The sequence below is a fragment of the Echinops telfairi genome, unplaced genomic scaffold, assembly GCF_000313985.2.
Source record: "Echinops telfairi isolate 266 unplaced genomic scaffold, ASM31398v2 ScPeMD7_1;HRSCAF=3_0, whole genome shotgun sequence".
In the NCBI taxonomy this organism is placed as follows: Eukaryota; Metazoa; Chordata; class Mammalia; order Afrosoricida; family Tenrecidae; genus Echinops; species Echinops telfairi.
This window is the reverse complement of record NW_022103896.1, coordinates 31,748,856-31,773,137: the sequence shown is the minus strand read 5'-3', so window position 1 is coordinate 31,773,137 and position 24,282 is coordinate 31,748,856. Positions and strand designations below refer to the sequence as shown.

The 24,282-nt window shown below is 43.1% G+C and overlaps 1 protein-coding gene across 2 annotated transcripts in view; it reads right to left on the bottom strand.

Annotated features, from left to right (window-relative positions):
* The window catches only part of ANGPT1 (angiopoietin 1), a 297,629-nt gene extending 280,724 nt beyond the window's left edge, over positions 1–16,905 (bottom strand). For both annotated transcript variants that reach the window (XM_004697434.2, XM_045287636.1), the window contains exon 1: positions 16,208–16,905. In XM_004697434.2, the coding sequence (XP_004697491.1) occupies positions 16,208–16,504 (297 nt within the window). In that variant the 5' untranslated portion in view covers positions 16,505–16,905. The remainder of the gene's footprint in view (positions 1–16,207) is intronic.
* Between the last annotated feature and the right edge of the window lie 7,377 nt (positions 16,906–24,282).

Genomic DNA, 24,282 nt, shown 5'->3' with positions numbered 1-24,282 from the left:
ACCACGTTACACAATAAGTACACTAAATATAAGGAAAAAATGAAGCAACGGTATTCCACTTCCATCATGAGGACTTACTCAGTGTAAATGATCTGGTATAGTCTCTATGAAGAACTGTACGAACATATTAACAAGTACATTTCCCAGCATGACCACACAAACTTATGGGCTATCACCCACATACCGTTTTGGTAAACTGAGCGTAGCAGTATCTATGTGTAGAGTTGTGAGAATTACAGTGTAATACCCTTGAAGTGTCTGTTGGAGAGCTAGGTACATGCTAAGTGCTCACGGGTTGGCTTTCCCTTATATTATTTTAGTGGGGTGGGTACATAACCTACCAGCTCTCTCAACATAATGAGAACATTTTCTCTTGTCAAAATATGATTTTTACCAGCTGGAGTCAGGGGTCACGGAAGGCATGGCCTTCCATAGATGAGCCTCCGTTGGAGCGCTGGCTCTGTTGTTGACAGCTTGTGGGAGCTGGTATGTGACTGCTCATTTGAAGCTATGGGACAATGCTGTTCATCTTTCAGAGATTTCTGTTAGGATTAGCGACCGCGCGCGTGCGTGCGTGTGTGTGTGTGTGTGTGTGTGTGTTTTATCCTGCACGGTGTCTGATCCACTTTGAGTACCAAATAAATAGTAACGATTCTTCCCCATCTTCTGCCGTGATAGGAGCAATGGACACATACATGTCTATTGCTTTTTCCTTCTGCTGAATTCGTTTCTTAGAAATGATTTCCAGAAGTTGGATTACTGAATCAAATGGAATAAAGCCTAATTAGAGTTCTTAGTAGTATCTGTTATATGTGTTCAATACGTTTTTCAATAGATAATATGATAACCAAAGCACCTCATATATTTTAAAAGTGTTTCTCTACCTGTCTCATTCAAGTCCAGACCCTATGCTCATCAGTCAAGATGCAGAGACTCTAGGACAGAGTTTACTGCAGGAATTCAAACCACTGGGGACCGAACAGATGCTGCTAACTCATTTTACATTTGGGAGCTCACCAGTCAGCCATGCTCAATAACAGCTTTCAGAAACATCTGGATTTAAACTTACAGCCTAAACGTGACAGGTTAAGTAGTACATAGTTATAAAAGAACTTCATGCCTTGACTCTTAAAAATGTAAATGCACTGAGAGATTTTTTTTCCCACAACTTTAAATTGTAAGCAATGTAGGCATTAAAACTCACGCAAACTATGTCCTATATATCATTTTAGTGTTAGGGATTTCTGGTCTACTTGGAGTTTAGGTGAGCTCACAAGCATTTTACAAATACTGTTGTGATAGTGGAAAAGAATTACAAGATCAACTCTTCCACTCAAAGGAGCACAGATAAAGTATGCAGTCTTCAAGCTACATTTATTGAATCTTAATAAATTTATGTACATTAAAATTATTTAACACAATAATAGAGAAATGCTATTGATGTCATAGGTCTTAACTGGAATGTGACTTTCTGGCAAGCAGGGTTCATATGTGATGTGACCAGTATAATGATATGCACCGCAGCAAGCCCTGCATGCATCCCTAAGTGGCTGTTACTATTGTATTCATACATTAAACCAAAATGTAGTGACTTGTGACGACCATTTTACTGTGCGCGTTAGGCCCACAAACTGTCAGTCAGGGTTTCAGAGCAGGCATGGTCAGTCTGGGCTATTTCTACTCAGTGTAGAGGCTGGAGGTGAATCAATGGGTGGGAGCTGGAATCACGTGCAGGCCCCTCACTGACCAGTCTAGAAGCAGGGCTTGCATGGCACAGAGGTAAGGATGCGCTAACAAGAGTACCTACATACGTTCGCTCCTTTAGCTTAGCAGCAGGGTAGGTGGGCTTGTAACCTGGTAGCTCAGAATTCAAAGCATGAATATTTTATTAAATAAAAAGAAAATGGAATTTCCTTTGAAAACCCCATCAGACTCAAAAGGAGGGGAATTCTTCATGGGAGTGTCACAAGAGATGTGATTGCACCATCCTTGAAAAATACAACCTACAATGACCCTCTAGTCCTGTTGTCCACCTATACTTCTCTTACCTGAAGAGCCGTGGTGGTGTAGAGGTTACTTTTTGGGCTGCAAATGGCAACATTGGGCTGCTAACTGCAAGGTTGAGGCTCAAGCCCACCTACCGCTCCCTGGGAGAATGATGATGTTGTCTGCTACTATAAAGATGTACAGCCTCAGAAGCCTATAGCATCACTAAGACTTGGAATGAACTCAGCAGCAGTAGGTTTAGTTTGGATTTATTCCCTATATAGTTTTCACAGCAAACATAATCCTCACGCTGACTCATAGCAACCTTTACAGGACAGGGCAAAAGTGCCCTTGTGAGTTTCTAAAACTGTAACCGTTTATAGGAGTAGAAAGCCTCATCTTTCTCTCTTGGTGCTGCCTGTGGTTTCAAACTGCTGACCTTGCAGATCACAGCCAAGAGTGTGGAACCACTACACCACCAGAGATCTTAGAGAAGGACCATGCATATAGTAATCCTGCTTTGAAAATATGTCGTACTTGGATGTAGAGAAAGCCACAATATATTGGGGGAATTGTTTAAAACAAATTTAATCACCTACTGGAGCAAGTTGAAAAGTATTGCTACAAAATTATAGAATATATTAGTATGCAAAACCATCAATGCATCTAGCTATTGTTTCTCAACCTATCCTCTATTGGCTCTATACAGTTGTGAAGATGGTGCTTCTTTCTGTCTAACCCTCTGCAAAATAATTTTGTGCTCTTCGATCCGTACTCTCCACCTCAAGATGGCGGTTTCAGCATCCTGAAGGAACTCTGTGTTTCCTTTCAATGTTTTCTGAGTTTGGGAAACAAAAAGAAATCCGAAGGGACAGGATCAGGGAAGTAGGGCAGACGCAATGAGACTTCTCCACCGCCCTCTCGTAGGACAGCCCGGGCTCCCTTGAAGAATGAGCAACAGAAATATGGGTGAAGGGAGACAGCAGGCAGTATAAGATGTGAAAATAACAATCACAATAATTTATTATTTTTCAAGGTTCCAAGAGGACGGGAGGTTAGGGAGGGAGGGGAAAAAGAGGAGCTAATACCAAGGGCTCAAGTAGAAAGAAAACGTTTCATAAATGATGGCAACATATATACACATGTGTTTGATATACTTGATGTATGGATTGTTATCAGAGCTGTAAGAGCCAACAACAACAATAATAATATAAAAGAATGAGCACATGAATCGCTGTGGTGGAAAAAAATAGAAATTCCTTGGTGCGATTGTCTTCAACTTTTCCTCCACAGTGTAGTCTTCAATTGTCTCAAAACTTCTTCCTAATCAGTCGCAATGATTGTCCTATAACGCTCAAGAAAATCTGGTAAGAGTACCCCTTTGGTATCCAAAAAACAACATAATCTTCTGAACTGATTTCCCGGCCTTGGATTTAAGGGCCTGGCGGATCTCCTCAGAAGTCATTGTTTTGATTGTACCTCTCTTTTGAAAGCACCCTAATGATACTAAGATAAGGGAATTCCAGAGATTACTTGCCAGCAGCCAGTCACCGGTCACAGAGACATGTTTACACAAGACCCCCACCACCACCACCCCCCACCCCCTGAGCTCAGGCCCTAGTAACAATAGTTTAAAAACATGAGCTAGGGCACTAGTAGCAACTGTTTTTTGACTTACCTAAATATGATTATCTTTTTGCTCTGATATTCAAAATGAGATCTAATGGAAAGCATTTCAAAGAAGCCCCTGTGGTACAATGGATTAAGCACTGGACTGCTAACCCAAAGGCCGGAGGTTGGAAACCACCCACCACTCCCCAGGAGAAAGATGAGGCAGTCGGCCTTGATAAAGATGTACAGCCTAAAAACCCGATGTAGAAGCTCTACCCTGTCTGGTAGGTTTCTCTATGAGTACAAGTGGACTCGATGGTCATGGGTTTTGACTTGGGTTGAAAGACATTTCAAAATATTATGATAATATATACAGACAGTTATGATTGGACTTTTATTCATTATCATGTGACCTTTCCCTCTGAAAAGTGGAGAGATTTGATTTGTGACTCAAAGTATGTAAGCTGTAGTCCCACATTGAACATAATGGTCAAGAAAACAAAGACTTCCTCTTTCATCTCTCTCTGACACTGAGACCCGTTAGGTTTTATATAAATATTCCATTTGCAGTGAGAAGGCTTTTTGAAGGCCAACTGTGGGATTTCCATTTGCACTGTCAGCTTTAATCACTTAGTTGAACCAGGGTCTCCCTAGTTCATAAGTTTATCTCGACTGTCAGTAAGTGACAGTGTGTTTCACTTCTAAATGTGTTCACGAATTTTCTAGCTTTTTCTAAGCACAATCCTGAGCTCCATGGCAACTTTGATATACAGAAGAACTGAAAATAAGTAAATTAAAACACAGAGGGTATATGGTCTTTTGAAAGGCAATTAATGATGGCTTATCCCCAAAGGGCTACAAATGGAACCTATTTAATTGTTGTTAACAACATTTAGTGATCTTATTTATTGACTATGTTTTATCCCTAGTTAGTCTTCATGATTGTTGTTAAGTCACTTAACTTATAATGACCCCGTGCACAACAGAACACACCTTGGTCTGGTCCTGTGCCAGCCACACAATTGTTCTCATGTTTGAGCCAATCAATACAGCCACTGTGGCGACCTCTCTTGGTGAAGGTGTTCCTCTTGTTTGCTGCTCTGCTTCTTTACCAAGGATGATGTCCTTCTCCAAGACCTGGTCCCTCCTGACAACATGCTCAAAGCACACGAGATGACATCATGCCTTCCTCGCCTTTACAGAGCATTGTGGCAGTACTTCTTCCAAGATAGATGTGTTTAGTCTTTTGGCAGTCCATGGTACCTTCAATACTCTTCAGCAGCACCATAATGCAAATGCGTTAATTCTTTTCTGACTTCCTTATTCAATGCACAAATTTTACATGCATATAAGGCAATTGAAAATACCATGGGTTGGGTCAGGCACACCTTCGTTCTCAAAGTAACCTCCTTGCTATTCAATTAAGAAGTCTTGTGCAGCAATGTGACTGCTGCTTCCATGAACATTGACTGGATCCAAGCAAGACAAAGTCCTTGACAACTTCCATCTTTTCTCTATTACCGTGTTGCTTGCTTTTCTTTACCTTGAGTTGTAATCCATACTGAAGGTCACAATCCTTCCTTATCTTCCTCCGTAAGTGCTCCCAGACCTCCTCAAAATAGAGCAATATAGCCTAGCATCACAATGTAGCTTTCTTAGTGAAAATGTAGATAGATCAGTTTATAATACTATCCTTATTCACAGTTCTTGTATCAGAGTAAGTTCAACTAGAGCAATGAGTCCAAATAACTCACATGTAAAAGTATCAATTGGAACCACTAACTGACCTGTTGCCTGGGAACCATGTACTTGAACCCCTGTGCAATCAGGACTCCTCTGAACAAACGGCTGCCTCTAAGTCAACTGAACACCACGGAACACCTCCACGTGTGCATTCCCTCCAGCAATCTCCTTAGGTACCTACCTATAACAGGTCACGCCCTTGTGTTCAGCATTCAGGGGGGATCTCAAGTCGACCAGGTTGATACACACTGAATTTTTTCTGATTTCTGTTTTAATCTATTCATGGAAATGGGGCGGCGGGTGCGACTCTTCTCTGGATTCTAACTTCCCTCTCTCTGTTTTCTCCTCTTTCCTCAGTTGGATTTCATGAAGGAGAATTGACAGAGGGAAGTTCGCCTCCAATCTCCCTCCTCCGAAGGGTGAGACACAAAGGCATTCAAGGAGTGACCATCTTCACAGCCAGGCCTCTGATCTCAGGAAAAGAACAGAAGATCTACCACAACTGCCTGCAAGTAGCAATATTCTTGGCCTGAGCCCAACATACCAGAAACATTTTAATTAATAGAGACAATGATAAATAAAATAGGAAGTGAGATAAGAGGCCAGTGCTTGGGAAAACAAGACTTTTCTTTTCATTTTTACAACTCGCCTAATGACCCACAAAAGAAAAGTGCATGCAAATAATATTGTAAGCTCTAGAATGTACTTTTGCTTTTCCAAACAGGCTTGTCTACAGATAAATCCAAAGGGAAGGTCATTAAATTGAAAGGAAGAGATTTAGAACAGGCAGCTTCACCCCATGTAAAGCAATTGTTAGCCTTTCTTTGTGCTGTAGGAGTTTTTAGACAAATAGTCAGATTCAATTAAACTCAGCAACTTCAAGAGATGGTGGTTCTAAGGAGCGAGGCAGTAGGCAATGCTCACGAGGGATTCCAAAGTCTGTTAACAGACCCGTAGGAGGGCTGAGAGAGCCGGGCTATTGTGCTTCATTCACCAGCCTAACCCATGTGTCACAGTCAATTTAACCGCAGAGCTGAGCCTTACAGTGGGGACAACTGGCTCCCGAAAGCAGAGCCTGAGACAGGGTAACTCACTTAGGATGAAAGAATTAAGGGTTCAGATACTAAGACTATTACAGAGATTTCAAAATGACAACAGACTTACGGTTTGAAGATTGACAAGGAGAGGTGGTAAAATTTGCTGTAACTAATCCCATAGGGTGGTTCGGAGCACAGCCCCTGTGGCCGACTGCCTGGGACTGGGTGTGGGCCCTGCCACTTAGCTGCTGTATCACCCAAAGCAAACAGGTGACTTCCGCTCTGTGTGCTTCAGTGTCCTCATTTACCAAGTGGAATAATCACAATACCATCTAATATACCATACTGGGTTTTGGAAATATTCAGTAAACTATGACCTGTACGCTTCTTCCTGTGGGCCTGTTCATTGCGAAAACTATTGAACTATTACTGTGCCTTTTCTTGCTCACCAATAATAACGAATACGCATTCTTAAACACCAAACTTGCTGTCATCAGTCGATGCCAACTCAGTGACTTTCAGGCACAGAATAGAACTGCCCCTCTGGGATTCCAAGACTGTAAATCTTCTTAGACACAAACAGTCTCATCTTTCTCCTGTGGAGTGCCTGGCAGTTTCAAACAACTGACCTTAGCTTTAGCCACCCAACTGGTAACCCCCTAAGCCACCGGGACCCCATTTTTATTAGTGACCACTAATACTTGAACCCTAGGACTGAATTCCTGGGACTAACTAATCAAACATGCTAACACACACTCATTGTGTGTGTGATCCAACGTCTGTTGTTGCACACCACTCGATCAATTCCCGGGCACAGCGGTAGAAGAGGAGAAGAGCCCTGGAGGATTTTCTTTATGGAAGTGGATGGGCAGGACCCTCTTCCTTGAAATGGCCCGGGGGTAGGGGTGGGGGGGATTGAACCCCACACTTTTGAGTTAGCAGGCACGACGTGTGTAAGAATTACACCTCTCGGGCTTGTTCGATCAAATGTGTGAAGTGACTCAAGTGAACGATGGTTAATAAAAGACTTAGGGTGCAGGAACTTCTCATCCCTTAAATTTACCACTAATAAACCTGAAGCAGAAAGGAGTTACAGAACTTGCTCAAAATAGCAGCGTCGGGCTGCAAGGATCCAAATCCAGGCACCAGGCCCTTCCTCACTTGTCTCAAATTGCCACAGAAAACAGTGCCTTCAACTGATTTCCTTCCGCGCTTGTCTCTTTTTCGGTGGCTTTAGGCTTCAATACACAGGAGCAGGGCGGAAAGTGTTGATTCTTTCTAGGAAGCATTCGTACACAGTGCTGGTTTGTTTGGAGAACTGGCTGGTGCTGAGTGCCCTGACTTCCATGCTGAGCTCCACAAGCCTATGCAGCCCTCTGGACACGGCTCTGGCTCCATGGCCCCTCCCTGTGGCGCCTGGCCCCAACCAAGGGCCAGTCACTGGTCTCCCTGTTCATTCACCCTCCTCCCAATAGTCTATCTTCCTTCCAGCACTCCCCCTGCCCGCCCGGACACAAAGATCGCCATGGACTTGACTGAGGGCAGTACCCGGGGAGAAAAGAGCAATGACAAGGAGAGACAGGGCTGCAAAAGGCCTCTCCGTGGCCGTGTTGCCTTCCGGATTCGAGAGCCTCAGATATCTCCCGTGTGCACACCACTGGGAATCCAGAAGAAATATTAAAACTCCCATTTCTAAAATAATAAGAAAGTTAATAATAAATTCATATAATTGTCACTCCCTGTCTCGCTCCATTAATATGCAATCATCTCCTGGGGACCAGAGAACAAATCCCCGGGTCTGATGAACAGCAGACTGGCTTCCTCACTCAATTGGCCCCTTCGGCAGACTGTGATCCAGCTCAGTTAATGCCATTACCCCTCACAAGATGGATAAGTGCTTTAAGAACCCCAATATGCATGATTCAGAAAACGGCACTCTGACCCTATTTGGGGGAACAAACAGAAAGGACTAGCTCATTAGAGCCAATGAGTAGTCAGCCAGTAATTTTAAGATATCAAAAAGTTTATTTAAAATTCAGATTCCACTAACCTGCGCAGCACATTGCTCTGAAAGGTATACTCTCGGCTGTGCTACTAGCCAAGCGCAATGTCTCCTCCTGCTTGCCAGTAGACTGATCTCAGCAGCTTTCGTTACCTAACAGGTTAGACGACTATCCACAAAGTTAGTAGTTGGAACCCATCAGCTGCTTCTCCAGAGAAAGATGAGGTTTTCTGTTCCTGTAACTACGGACACCCTTAGAAACCACAGGCGCAGCTCTACTGTGCCCTATAGAGTTAGATGAGTAGGAATCCACTCGATGGCAGTGGGTTTGGTTTCAGTTTGGCGCTTCCTCCTGCAGGCCAGCCATGGGTCAAGACTGTCGGAATTTTACATGTAATCCATAGTTAAACCACATTCACTGCCATCAGGTGAATGCCCACTCAAAGCCTACTGTCGGAAAAACAAAAGAAATACACAAAATGGTTCATAATGACCAACCGGCACAGCGCTGCGGTGTGCATGGACGCCTGGTTCTTGTAGCCCTGTGCTATGCAGTTCAAGAGAGTGGAGTGTGTCTGCAAGTGCTTCTTCTTCTTCTTCTTGTTTTTAGACAGGGGCCCATTGGATGCTATATACTGAGACAAACATTTGAAAAGCTGACATTAGGTACAAACTGCACCTAACTGTTCTGACTTAGGTACAAAATTGACCTAAACATGGATAGAGGAACAGAATGGGTTCTTAATATGGGGAAGGTCTGTCTTTGATTATTTGAATGTTTTATGGCCACCATTTTGAGAGTGTTTTCCTTTGAACACTGGGAGTCCCCTGAGGGATGCCCTGGCGGTGGGGCAGGGAAGAAAGGGTGATTGGCCCAATCTCAATTCACTGCTACTTGAGCTCTTTAATGGTGGTTCCCATTTTTACTGCCCAGAGGGGAGCACTTCAAATGCCTGAATACATTATCAAAAAGATTAGTTCTTTGGTGGAACCTGGGTGAGTCAGAACTTGAGGGGCTGCCTTGTTTTAAGGGTCTCCCAAGCTTTCCACAGGGACAGGGTGCTGCTTTGCCATGGTCCTGGCCCTGACGGTAATGGCAAGCACTTAATGTTTCCTGCTCTGACATCTTTCCACCTTAGACGATTTTTAAGGTACCTGGGGTTGTCTATTTTACACAATTTTCTGTTAAATATCACCCTTTTGTTTCTTTTAAACAACGCATTCCGATGATTGCTGCCAAGAATCAAATCAAACAAATCTACACCCCTCTCCCTTTTGATATTTCTGCATAAGATTATACAGTATTCAGACACAGACCCTACACGCAAGTAGCCTCCAAATATAGACCTCTATACTCGAGGATAAGTCGACCCGAATATCAGCCAAGGCACCTAATTGTACCACAAAATTGCATTAAAAATGTGCTGAAAAACTAGGCTTACACACGAGTATATATGGTATTCTAAAAATGAATATAGACCATGAAAAAAATACGGTTTCTTTAGAACCTTTTGGTAAGGGAAGGAGTGACTTCAGTGGGTTTGGTGGGGAAGGGGGTCAGGGTTGGAAGGTCCCACTATACTTCAAAAGCTCATCTTGTATTGGAAGAAAAGGCGAGCTGACTCAGAATGTAATTAGGCTTCCAAACAAGTGACACAGTATAATGTGTGGTTTTAAAAGAGAGAGAAGAAGTGGAGAGGACGAGGCTGGGGAAAAGGCTGCTAATGTTTCCCCACAGAGACAAGGTTGGGGCAGAATGAAAACAAAGCCTCCTCAATTAGCAAATTACAGTCCTGGTTTGTAGTTGAGCAACTGCCTTGGTTGCTCCTCCCCTCTCATCTCCCACACCCGCGAGGGCACCCTGGGTGTTTCAGTCTAAAGCAAATGACAGAGGGGGTGGCGGGAGGTTCCAAGCTGAAGTCTCATTTCTATGAAACTGGCCTGCCTGCCGTGTTTCATCAGCCTTCCTGCCACAGCTACCCCAGCAGGATGAAACAGGAACAGAGGCCCCTGCTGCCCAGGCTTGTTTACCCAGAGGCTGTTGATCTGTGCGGTTTTCAGCTGCTTTTTCCTCCATCACACTCACCTGCTCCTCCAAGATGTCCCTGCTCACTGGATGATGGGCAGAGGAAAGGAAAGACAAGAGATTGTATTGCCCGAGCTCCTCTAAAATGTCATCTCACAGCGTGTCCAGACACCACGCCAACACATGGCTTAGGCTGTCTGCCAAACAGCACGTACCTGACGATGACTAAACCTTCTGGAAGGCAATTCCCCACACAGCAAACCCCACCGTGTACCCTGGGAGACTCGCAAGATTAATATGGCATTTAGTTTGTGATATACAGCAGGGATCATCAAGCGTTTTACATAAACCCCCCACTCTCTCACTGCCATAGGATCTGACTCACAGCAACCCAATAGACAGGATGGAGCAGAATTGGCCCTGTGAGTTTCCAAAGTTGTAAATCTGTAGAGAGGCAGAATGCCTCATCTGTCTCCTACAGAGTGGCTAGTGGTTTTGAACCATTGATCTTGTGATTAGTAACCCATAGTCTAGCCCACTATACCAACAGACCCTTGGCTAGTAAATATTTTAGGGTCTATGAATTATTAGGTTCCTTTTGAAACTCCTCAATTCTGCCATTGCAGGGGGAAAGAAGCCATAGGGTTATGTAAAAGAATGGGTGTGACTGTTCCAACAAAGCTTTATTTATAAACGCAGGTGACAGGGGAGGATTTGGTCATCCCAACATTGTTTATCAACTTTTGATAGGAAGAAACTAAGACACTAAATAAAAGTCCTCCTATTTAATGAAGTAATATATAGAATAGTTATTTGTTTTATTCACATATTTAATTGTGGTCTAGATCTATTCATGCAATTCAGATAAGAATATATTAGCATCTGAAAGCAGCTAGAAGGTCCCTTAAATTGCTTTTTTAATACTTAGCACCACTCACCTAAGCATATGTTTTTAATTGTTTTCATTATAATGCAGGGATGATGTCTCTCTCAGTCTCTGACACTTATAAGCATTTACATTGATTCGAAAATGGGTGAGACATTCACTACACAAGGATCCACAATCAAAAAACAAGCAATTTAAACAACCAATATCAGGACAACATGGAAATGTAGTACTAACACCACATAGTCAATAATGCAATCAAATTGTGATGTCGGAAAGAAAATTGAACATACAGTTAGAGCACAAGAGCAACCAACCAGTCTTTGAAGAAACTCAACAAGAATGCTGCTTAAAAGACTGATTGGCAACATCTCTGCTCACTTACTTTGGGTCATTGGGCAGCGGTGGGGGGAATTGCTTGGGAAAGCGGAGAATCAGTGAAGGTGAAGAAACCCCTCGGTGAGATGGATTGACCCAATAGTCACAACAGTGGATTTGCACACCCGGGGGATCATGAAGACAGTGAAGGACCAGGTAAGAAATCTGTTCTGTTACACAAGATGCTTCCATGAGTTTGGAGTCCACTCGGCAGCAGTAATACCTGGAGAACTCAGCCGGAAGGGGGAGATGAAGTGTAAGCATGTTTCCTGGAGACACTGGTAATAAAGCCATCCCAGGAGAATAGTCCAGATAATAGAAGAGAGAGAAGGTAAAAATTTTTGTGATCCTGGATCAATAACCATCTACTCTGCCCCTAATTCATTTTAGACAGGGCTTACATAATTATAAGATGTAGTCATTGACAACATGGCATTTTACCATGCATTTGAGGAGGTGACGTGCACACCCAAAGAAAATGTGTGGAGTAGACAGTAATGTGCAAATTGTAACCCACAGATAATACACTGATCAGTCAGTAAATATTTACTGTATGTCTCTTGTGGACCATGTCGTCCTGTAGGGCCTGAGGATATAGCAATGGATGAAAAAGCAAGGCCGTTGGTATTATAACGGCCACATTCTAATGGATGATAATATGAACTAATGTGTGCCATATGGGTTTTAAAAAGAACATAATCATGAATGTGCTTCAGGTAATAGTATTCCACATCTTAGCCCTCTGAAGAAATGTGTGTGTGTGTGTGTGTGTGTGTGTGTGTGTGTGTGTGTGTGTAAATAGAGGATATTTTCAGCTTAAAAAAAGCAGGAAAAAAGCCAGTCATTCAGTTAAAATTTTTTTACCACTTAAGCAGTAATTTACATTTTCTACTAATAATCTTCAACTCATGACTTTAGACAGCCGGAAATATTTATAGTAGGCAGAACCCTTATTCTCTGTTATAAGGCATGTTTTCCATTTATTTGAATTAATCAAAAAAGGCACCCCGGTGGTGTAGTGGGTTACCACAAGGTCAGCAGTTCAAATTCATCAGACTTCCCTTGGGAGAAGGTAAGGCTCTCTGCTTTGGTGAAGATTTACAGCTTCAGATACCCACAGGGGCAATTCTACCCTGCCCATACGGTTGCTTTGAGTCAGAATTGACTCAGACGGCAGTGAGGTGTTTTGTTTTGTTTTTAATTAAACTTAAAGGGCAGCATTTAATAAAGACAAAATGTCAGAACATTATGCCTTTTAAATCTGAATAGGTTAAATATGTGTGAATTTTTGAGTGATCAGAGAGGAAGCTATTCTTTCAAGAAACACTGAGCATCACGTGGGCTAGACAGTACTCAAGACATGTCTCCATAAGAGAGGTTGGAAGGAAACATAAGAAAGTGCCCATAACATGAAGGGAGTTTTATTGTTTTGTCACTACGCTAAGAGTTGTTCATTCAGGGGTTTTATTATGTTTTTATGATAGAAGAGAGTCAACGCTAGACACAAAACCCATGTGTTCCACACAATGAAATGTGGCCTAGGGCATATTCCTTACACGGACTGTCCACCATCTGACAGGTGAGGGGAATGCTATCAGCCTTCGTGTTGCTGTTAACCAAGTTTCCACAGAGTCAAAAGGACAGTGCCACACCAATAGCAACACTGAAGGTCACTGATACATCATTTGGCCCTTGACCACCTTGCTGGTCAACTAGCTCAGTCAGTAGCAAGGTCAGAAATGTTAGGAAATGAAATTCTAAGCTGTAAGTTAGAAAGTGACTTCTAGTGGTGCCCAGTGTCTGTTGAAAATGTTTAAATGAATCCAGTTCACATAAATTATCATCTAGCTTTTTCTAGCACCGTTATTCTGCATCAAACATTTTCTCATGGGGATGACAGAAGCTGCATAATCATCTCTGCCCTCTGATTAGTTAGCTGAATAAATGGATGGATGAATTAATTGAACTTCAATAACCTGCTCGCCTTAGTTTCTGCTTTTCAATCATAGGGCAACTACTGGGGATACAAATGTAAATAGTTCAAGTTGAAGTTCATTAAGTTTACCAAATGATTACAAACAAATAATGTTCATATGGATTATCAAATATAAAATACTGTTTAAGATGAGTATATGACATGAAAGTTAGAGCGTGGAGAGAAGAGGTCTAAAATGGAAGGAAACTTAGGAAAGCAAGCCCTTTACTGGATCCACTGACTTGGTGTCTAGATGCTCTAACCAATCATGTCAATGATGACAAAAGATATGCAAATCTAAACACAACAGTGAAGACAAGCTGTCTGACTCATACCAACAAGGACATTTTCAGCATAGATTTAGCTTGATTCACTCTCTCAAGGGTCAAGGTAATCAAAGAACATTTCATCATAATTTTTGGCTATTATCTTACAAGGATACTAGCATCACTGACCAGAAGTTATGCGAACAAGAAGAAAAGTCATTTCACAAAACGTAATGTGAAATATTTGCATATTTTTTGAAATATTTGCATATTTTAAACAGTGAAATTATGTATTTAGTTTATCGTGAATGAATCATTGCGTAACATAGGAACATAAAGGGTGCATTACTTTTAAACGACCCTTTGATTGTACGTTTTTAAGCAAATATCAGATCACATGTTTGCTAGAATAGTTTATTTCAATCATTTGGGACATAGATTATCACCTCCCCAACCACTAAAAAATCAAGATGAGTATATAATGATTAATTCTCATTAAATGGTATATAAGTGCCTATGAAAGAATAGTAAAGAATTCACCTACTTACTATGGAAAGAGGTTTTGTTAAAGAAACACTTATTGTAAACTATCACTGTAGGTAGGGTCTGGAATTTAAGCTGTAATAATGAAAAGACTACCAAAATGCCCTTTGCTACTATTTGTACATAATGATCAATTTCACCGAAACTTTGTAATGGAAAGATTAATTTACAATCCTAGGTTTGGAAACTCTAAAACTACCAAATGTCAGTTAACATGACAAATAAAATAACAGTGATCTTAGTTCAGTCCCTAGTGGACAAAAGTAGAATAACTGTGACATGGCATGAATCAGCAGGCAGGGATCTAAAATTGACCATGACCACACAAGTACATAAAAGGAGCATTGTCCTTTCACTGTCTCCCATCTTCTTACAGAGTTTGCACAGATACCAGCCTATCACACAGAAGTCCTGTCACATCCATACTCTACCCTCCTGCAGGCAAAGACCCTGTGGTGGAAGCTTTTCACGAAAGGGGACCTTGTCACGTTCTAGTGATACACTCAGTTGAATACTCTTATTGTTGACTTATTGCTCACCTGTTAGATCATCAAAGAAAAGAGCAAAGCCAGAATCTGCGCTGAGATGGCACGGGCGTGCTTTAAAATCTTGTCTTCCACAGGTCCAAAAGTGCATTGGTAAATACCAAAGCAAGATGACCAATTTGCTTTCTATAAATTAAAATGGCATGGCTACTCAGCATGAACATCTGTCTGGAGATTTGAGTCCCAAAAGGCACTATCTCTGTGCCTACAGTGTCCTGTGACGTGTGGTACCCAGAGAACACAGCTGAGCCTACAGGCTGCATTCAAACCTAAACCTGAACAGGCAGGTGCATGTGGTAAGGAACCAGCCACCACCAGGATTTCCCTTCAACACAGGCAAGCAACCCCTTCCTGAAGAATTCACCCCCAAATCTATCTTCTTAACTGATTTTCTCAAGTACAGGAGAAAAATATGACAGAAAGCTCTCTTTTTCTGCCACTTACTGAAACGATGAGTTCTCTACTGGAAGGCTTGTTCGGTTTATACAAGTTTTCCATTGACTAGGAAGTGAAACCTGTGAGAGCCGGAACACCAGAAGTCCTGGTTTTCTCAGGTCTCATAAATTATCTGCCTCTGGCAGGCAGCATTCCTGCTGCTCTTCTATTACTTTAGGGGGAAGTATTGGACTTTCCCTTCGCTGACAATTTTCCATCTTACACAGGTTCTGGCTTTCGCAGGTGTTGTTGTATGTTTCATATTTACTTTCACATCCTGCTAATTTTTCTGAAGATTAAACCACCACCACAACAAAAAACGTATTGTCTTATAGATGAACCCTCCTAGCTGCAGAACACTTTCTGGTGGGAAAGTCAGTTGATCCCAAACCAGTATAGCCACGACTGGTCCCCCAGGCTCCCACCTCCCCACCCCCACCCCCTTGCAACCACTTGCTCAAGAAGCACTTTTTAAAAGTTGGGATTTGACGATCGGACTGCCCAAGCTCCCACCACTGTAAGAGACAGGCAGAATCCTCATAAACCATGCCACTGCCAGGCACACTGGGGGCTGCCACCTCCCTTCACAAACTAGCAAAAGCCAGCAAACCTGGGCTCCCCGCTGTGACGCGAAACCCAGTAAGCTGTCTTGCATTTGCAAACACTGCCCCCCTGGAGCAAAAAGGTAAACCCAGGCATCCCCCCCTGGAGCGTTGTTGGTTGGCTGCTGTGGGGGAAAAGGAAGAACATTAGAAACTGAAAGAAATCACTTACTTTTTGCAGCCACTGGGTATAATTTTCCATCACATGCTCCAGATGTTGAAGTTTCTGGGAAGCGAAATCGGGCTCCACGTGGGGCGCATCCCTCTGCAGGGCGTTCGGGTTGTACTGGTCGGTCGTGCTCTCCCGACAGTTGCCGTCGTGCTCCGGGAGGATGAACGTGTAGGCACACTGCCCATGCTGAATCCGGTTATATCTTCTCCCTCCGTGCTCTGGACTCCGGCGCTGGTTGCTGCACCCTACGGGCGTCAGAGCTGCAGCCAGGACAGCCAGGGAAAGGAACACTGTCATCGTACGGCCCGCGCGCTCCTTCCGTGCCTCTCGCAGCAAGACGGGCTCCTTTCTTCTGCCCTTTAGCCTAGCTCTTTATTCCAGGTAACACCGCTGGCTTGTTGGACTGTCCCCCCTCCAACAACACTTCGGAAGCAGAATCATAGGAGACTAGCCATTTTGTAAAGTTTTGTTCCAAAATGTTGGTTTTTATTATTAATTATTCTTTTACTGCAGTGATCGTCCCCTTAGTTAAAACTGGAGCTATTTATTGCATAGTAGCTGAGATTTATTGTTTCCTCTCTGTAACAGTCCAGCGTGGAGCCAGCCTCAGTCAGCTGCATGTACATATTCTAGACCCTTTCCTCTACCCTATCTGCTGCAGATCTGCTATTTTCTCCCAGACCTCAGTGAGTTTTATTAAGGTTGCACATCCGAGCCAAGCTGGAAGCAGGCAGCCTTTCACAAGATGACTTGACAGGAACTCATGAATGTGCCCCTATGCTAAGGATTGCGGTGGCTCAGGGCGGCGGGATCAGCTTACAAATTGGCTGGATGCGCATGACCTCAATCATGTATGGCCCGCCCGCCCCCTTCTGCAGACAATTGCCTGAGCCTTAAGCAGATTCACGGACAATCAATAAATAGAGCGGTCCACCTTAATACGCGGTTGGAGCATGTACTGACCTACCACAAGCTAGCAAACTAAGAGGAGGTTGTTGCTTTTTTTTTTTTTAAGTTTCGATTTAATTGGGGAAAACCCTAGGACGTAACCTGGTATAAGGTCCTGTGCCAAGATTGTTGTCCCTGATGGATAAATCTGTATTAATTATTATTTTTTAAAATGATAAAACACGCAGCCTTGACGTGGGGTGAGGGGGGGCAGATATTAGAAATCATGTTTAAAACCACTTTTTTTCCCATTGTATTCATTTATATTCCTAGCAAGTGGGTACAATAATCAGGTAGGGTCGATTTAGCCACCTCCACCACCCCCAAACTGACTATTTGTTCATCAAAGGATTACAGCCTATGTGTATTACACGTGTTTTTGGAATATGGATTTCCCAGGAACTAGTGTCTCCCTGATCAGAATGCAGCCCCTCCTCCGGCTCCCACCCCCCACCCCCTAATATAAAAATTTGCAATGTCCTTAAAACACAACATTATTCTTTATTTAAGACAGTGGCTGGAGAATGATCAGTGCTTGCAGTCCAGTCTATCAATTATCCCAAAAAAGCTCTCTTCTCGGTTGCTATAGCTGTCTGTCACACCCGTGTGGCACATCTGCAGAAATCCTCCTTGTGCCTGCTGTGGAGCCGCTCTCTGAGGACAAACGTCCCTTAGGTGTGCCAGTGGGCCAGCCCAGGGCTGCCCATGAGGAATCAATGTGTTTCTGCTGGGGAGACATAAAAGTTATCAGGAGAGAATGGTCCTCGTCTGTGAGGTAAGTACTTGAATCAAGGAACCAGTAAAACATAAAGAACAGGCGTGGACTGGATGGGACAGGTGTGCAGAAGGCGTGAGTTATGAGCAGGGGGTTTCCTCGGGGACAAGGAGGGATTGAAGGCAATGGAGCATTGCCACTGAAGTCATGGTGCTACGAAAACGGGCCACGGAGGTAAGTAGTCTCCCCTGTTTTGGAAGAGGTTAGAGATGGGCATTTAGGGAGAAGTCAAAGGAGAGTGTAAAACAAATTTTTTTTTAATCCAAAGAGGAGGTGACTCCTACTTGGGGACTTAGGGAGAAGTCAAAGGAGAGTGTAAAAAAAAATTTTTTTTTTAATCCAAAGAGGAGGTGACTCCTACTTGGGGACCCAGAAAATGTTGACATGCACCAGTCCTTTTCAAACGACTTAGAAATTGCTGATCTGAAGGACCTGGAAGCCAGTTAGGCCAGAAACGGAAACAAAATGTTTCCTGCACCTTTGCCTATTCCACCTATCTACCTACTGCGTGTTTCTTAGTGAGCTGATATATCATCCACGTGGAGTAACACCAGAGGGATGATGACTATTAAGAGATAAGCACTCCTTACCCCTTATCTCATGTAATTGTTCCAACAACCCTAAGCTTAGATATTATGTTTAACCCCATATGATGGACAGGGAAGATGAGTTGGATGAGTTGCAGAAAGCGTCCTGGTTTACAGCCACAGAGCTCGAAAGTGGCAGTGATAGTGTGTAGATTTAGCCTACTTTGGAGAATGAACCAAAACCTACTGCCATAGAGTCGGTTCTGACTCAGAGTGGTCCTGTAGTCCAGGATAGCCCTGCCCTGTGAGTTTCTGGGAGTGGAACTCTTGGTGAGTAGAAAGCCCAGTCTGTCTCCTGAGAAGCAGCTGATGGTTTTGAACTGCTTAACTTGCTGTTGGTAGCCTCACATGTACCCATTAAAGGCTCTTGTTGCGTTGATGTGTGCTTCTAAAGAAAGGTTAAGTCATGGTACCTAGATTGATTAAATGATTGATTAAAAACCATGTTATCCCTACAAATTGATCCCATCAGCTGGTAAAATTCTGCAGCACAGGGTTGGGGAAGGCTGTGGTTGATAGTGGCATAGTAGTTCCAACCCACCAGCTGCTGCACTGGAGAAAGAGGGGGCTTTCAGCTCCTGTTAAACTTTCAGCCTTGGAAACCACAGGATGGCTCTGCTCTGTCCTGTGGAGTCTCCATAAGTTGGAATCAACTCAAGGGCCATGAGGGAGCAAGTGGTCTACCCTGGGAGTCCCAACGTTCAGTCTTGACATAGACTCAACCTCTACTTGAATTCTTTGTAACCATTACCCAGCAACTTTCAATTGGCTTTCAGGAAAAGTATGTTTGAAGGTAGATTGCCCCCAAACTATATAAATAAATTAATAAGAAAGTAGACTGCCTAAGTAAGGCTAGTTTTACACTCAGAGTTGCATTGAGAACTAGGGGATTTGTCTGAGCATGACCTTAAAAAATCCCACATTAAAAAACAAAACAAAAAAAAACCTCGATACTAACTCACAGTAACTCTAGTGGACAGGGTAGAACTGCCCCTGTGAGTTTCCGAGACTGAAGTAGAAAGCCCTATCTTTCTCCTGAGGAACTGGTAGGTGGTTTGAACTGATGATCTTGCGGATCGCAGCCCAACATGTCAGATCACTATGTTACTAAGGCTCCCTTTGCCCCAAATAGACATAGTTATCTACTAGTGTAGCTTCTGATGGCTATAACTTAGAACTACACAGTCACAAGTCACACTTCACCCAACACATATACAGGCAGGTGGTCCAAGCACCAGAAAGAATCCTGTAGGCATTTTAAATCTGCAATTGTGTACTTGCCCCAATCATGATCTGCCCCTCATTATTTTAGTCCTACTTACAACAGAAATAAATTGATCTGCCACCAATCATGATCGGATGGTAAACTTCTTTGTCCCCTAATCATAGATAAGGAAGTCCATGACTTTGAATCAGCAGACTCCATTTGGGTCTCTGTACTTGGTACTTGCTCATGGTTTCCCTCATTCCAGGATGACTATTCTTGTTCTGTCTTTGTCCAATTAAAATAGCTTATCCTTGAATTTGGGGTGCTTTTGGCTGAAACACTCAACAAAAATAAATAAATATAGAAGAGGATAGAGAGAGGAGGGAGAGGAGAGGGGAGCTGAAGGGAGAGATTGGGTAACCCAGGGTCCATGTGATAAAACGGGCTGGCAAAGCATAGGTTATCTAAGAACATTTCCAACATTCCTTGCCTTGGAAATGATCCATAGAAGCAAGAAAGTCTAAAACCAACACCACTAAATGCTTTGTTCAGACCTAAATACAACAGAAAATTGGCACAAGGTGAAAGGAAGAGTGGTCGCTCCTAAAGTGCTCCTGTTTCTCAACAGTCAAGATTGTTCAGCATCTGTTCCTGTGTGTGTGTGTGTGTACACGCACGTGCAGACTTGTCTCTGTGGATCTCTTGAATCTGAACAAACGAGACGAAGGAATGCACATTTTCCTGAGGGGAAAATGGACAGCTCAAAAGAGAAGCCTGAAACACAAGGGGGGAAAATTGGGCGCGTCAGAGAGACAGATAAAGAAATAGAAAGGTGTATTCAACTCTTGATCAGAAATGCAAGCCAAGACACTGGAAGTTCTAATGTCAGCTGAGAAAAGGTATTTGTCTGAAGAGCGGTCCACTCCATAGTGGAGACCCACAGTGCATTTGAAAATCCTAAGGGAAGTACACGTCCAGGAAAATGAACCTAAACAATAGCTAGATCGGTGATTGCTAATTATTCAGAAATGGTATAATAAATGGTCTAGGTAAATGGTATAATAAATGGTGTAAGTAAATAATCCAGCAATCCAGGGGATTTTATACTTTATGGGGTAATATTACAAAGATCTCTTGGTGGTGCAGTGATTGAAGCACTCAGCCACTAACCAATAGATCAGTGGTTCAGGGACAACTGGTTGTTCCTTCTGTGGGGCAAGCTGTGGAAGTCTGCTTCCGCGAGTATTGGCAGCCTTGGAAACCTACAGAGAAAATTCTGCTCTGTCCTGTACGGTCACTTGAGTCTTCCAAACAAGCTCAGGGTTATGCACTTCTGAATAATACCTGCCTCATACATCCAAAATGTGAAGGTAAACATTAAAAAGCTCTGTCATGCATTCAAATGAATGCCGAAGCCACTTGCTTTTGAGAGCTTTGTATTGCATTTTCATGATTAGTGCCCTGGAATGGGGAAGTATGCTCTTTAAGATTCTGAGCTCGCATCTACAAAAAATGAGTTTCAGAAATCTCCCATGAAATAAGCCATGCTGCTTATAGGATGAATTGATGGCCTAAGAAATAGCCTTTGTTTCTCCTTTTGTGAAGGTTTTCTTATTTCTCCAAAGGCACCAAGTGGATCCCTCTCTTTTCTTTCAATAACCTTGTCTCCTGCCTCCATAAGAGCACTTCTCGGGTGGCTTTTCAATTCTTTCTTGTTTGATCTGTCTCTCCCTCGAGCTATGAGCCCATAAAGTGATCTTGGCTCTTTCATCGTTCAATCTGCAGCACTCACAGTGCATTTTCCGTTGAAGGAATGAAAGAGTCAATGAATGAATAAAGGAGCTAATTAATTACTTAATTGGTACAGTTTTCTGATTGGTGTCTAGCTACACAATTGGCAACATCTGTTGCATTTTTGTGTGCGTTTGCCTAGAAACTGTGTGCATGAGGAAACCAGATGAAGCCAAACTTATTGTAAGGGATAAATAAATTACACACATGAACATAGTACAATAACCCTAAATAACATTTGAATTCGTACCAAATTAATTTACTCATCCAGTGTTTATGGAAACTCAAAAAGTATATATACTATTATTACCATTTTACAAAGGAGAAATTAGGACATATCTAAGTGCAAGATCTCTTATGCGGCAGAAAAGGAATTTCATCTTCAATCGATCTAACTCTGGGGTCCACATTTATAGCCCATTGAATGTATCATCAGTGTTAGGAGACAGAGTAAGTAAAGACCTTAGTATTGAAGGCCCAGAAATAGCATGGTATCCATAACTCCATTTCTCTTTTCTTCCCACCCAGGATTTCATTCAAAAAAATTTTTTAAAAGCTCACTGTGAGCATGTCAATTCTGACTCGGAGTGATCCAGTAGGACAGGGTAGAACTGCCCTTGTGAGTTTCTGAAATGGTAATCCTTTATGGGAGTAGAAAGCCTCCTCATTCTCCCCTGGTTTCAAACTGCTGATCTTGTGGTTAGCAGCCCCATCTTTTAGTCACTACCAAGGCTCCTATGTTCCCATAGATTCAGGCTACTGTCCTATGAAACAAGGTTGGATTATCCAGCATTCCCCAGGATACCTGTCCCCTGGGTTTCCCAACATCTAATCAGATTGGTTAGGTGATCATTTGGATCCATTCTGAATGATGGGGCCATGTGCCCTATCAGTTCTTTTAAACTTGATCATCACTCTGACACTAACATAAAATCATTGTCACTTGTTGCTTGTCATCTACTTGGCTCCTCTCCCATGGCAGCCAGCGTGACCCCTGACAGAGGGAAAGGGCCAGCCTCTACTCTCTTCGCCCCCTTTCATCTGTTCCAGCTCTTTGTTGCTGCCATGGTGTCTATCAGTGGTTCTCAACCTTCCTAGTGCTGCGACCCTTTCATACAATTCCGCTTGTGGTGGGGACCGCCCCCCCAATCATAAATTTATTTCCGTTGCTACTTCATCGCCGTAACTTTGCTACTGTTATGAATCAGGTGACCCTGTGAAAGGGTCGTTCGACCCCCAAAGGGAGCGTGACCCACAGGTTGAAAACCGCTGAATAAATCCATTTCATGGATCGCTCCCTTTGTTTTTGCTGACTTTCCGCTTTTACCAAACAACGTGTTCTCTCCAGCAGGTGGTCAGCAGGCACATTGGGAAATTCTAACAATATAAAATAGGATTTTATATTGTTCATGCTTAGCAATATAAAATAGAATGTGTTCTTCTAACACCCGACAGTCGTTGGTGAGACAAGCATGTCTCCTTTGATCTGTAAGCAATCACGTATTATGCCAAGGGGGAGGAAGTCCATTTTCGATGTTGGTGGACTGACTGCAGTGCGGCTTCGGCACACTGAGTCTGGACTTTTTGGTTCTGTCCCAGCCCCCTCAGGCGTCCAGCGTATCAGCAGCCCTTGTGGCCTTGGCAGCTGTGTCCAAAAGGAAGTCACTTGGCTGTAGTCACTGTGAGCTCAGCCAAGACCCCTTCATCCAACTGTGAAGGCATGAAAGGTATCCACAACAGATGGACACACCAAAGGGGGCTCAAGCAGAGAGGGAGTAAGAGGAAAGAATATCACAGTGACTGACTTGATTTCATGAGAACCTGTGAAATATCCCTCCATCGTCTTTTCCTATAAAACATCCAGTAAAATATTTCCTTTAGGACCAATGGCGTCCTTAGAGTGAATGAGAGGAACCATGGATTCCTGCTCTATGAGACAATACGTGGAAACCACTCAGATCTTCCCTAAATGGATTTAGTGGACACAAAGTCGTGTTGTTCCATGTGAGTCTTCCACATGGGATGAAAGCCCACCTGTGACCTGGGGCTGTGTGTGTTTTATTCACCATCATTCCCCTTTGTCTGGCACCTGTGAGGATGCATTTGTCATCCAGCTGGGTGGCTGGCTGACTCACTTGTTGCAGTCCTCAGTGAGGAGATCTAAAAATACAGAAGCGCTGCCGAATCCCCTGGCGATGTCAGGTACCGGTCCTGCTGCAGCCCGAAGATCTCCATTTCTGGGAAGTCCCATAGAGATTCAAAGTCAAAAGACTCCCACTGGGACTGGGGTAACACCTAATGCCCTCAGCCAACTGTGGACATTGCCACTGTGAAAGGACCCTCTCAGCAACTTCCCAGACATGCCTTCCAATGGAATATGACTGGAACTCCCTCAAGGGTGCTGGCACTGAGGGAATGTTCTTGTCTGCTAATGAAATGACCAGAGGTTTAAGTTTATCCAGAGGGCCCAAGAAGAGAGACTTGAAAATCTATTTCTGAAGGCCAGACCTTGAGAACCCTATAGAGCACAAGTTCACTGTCTCATATATCACTGATTTGGAGTTTGTGTTTTAAATAATAAGAATGAAAACAACTTTAAAAGAGGCCAACCAAAACAAACAAACTCATTTCCACAGTCAATGCCAACCCATAAGGACCCTATAGGACAGGGTAGAGATGCCCAGTGAATTTCCAAGACTGTACCTCTTTACAGGAGTAAAAAGCTCTGTCTTTCTCCTGAGGAAGATAGTAGTTTCATACTGCTCAC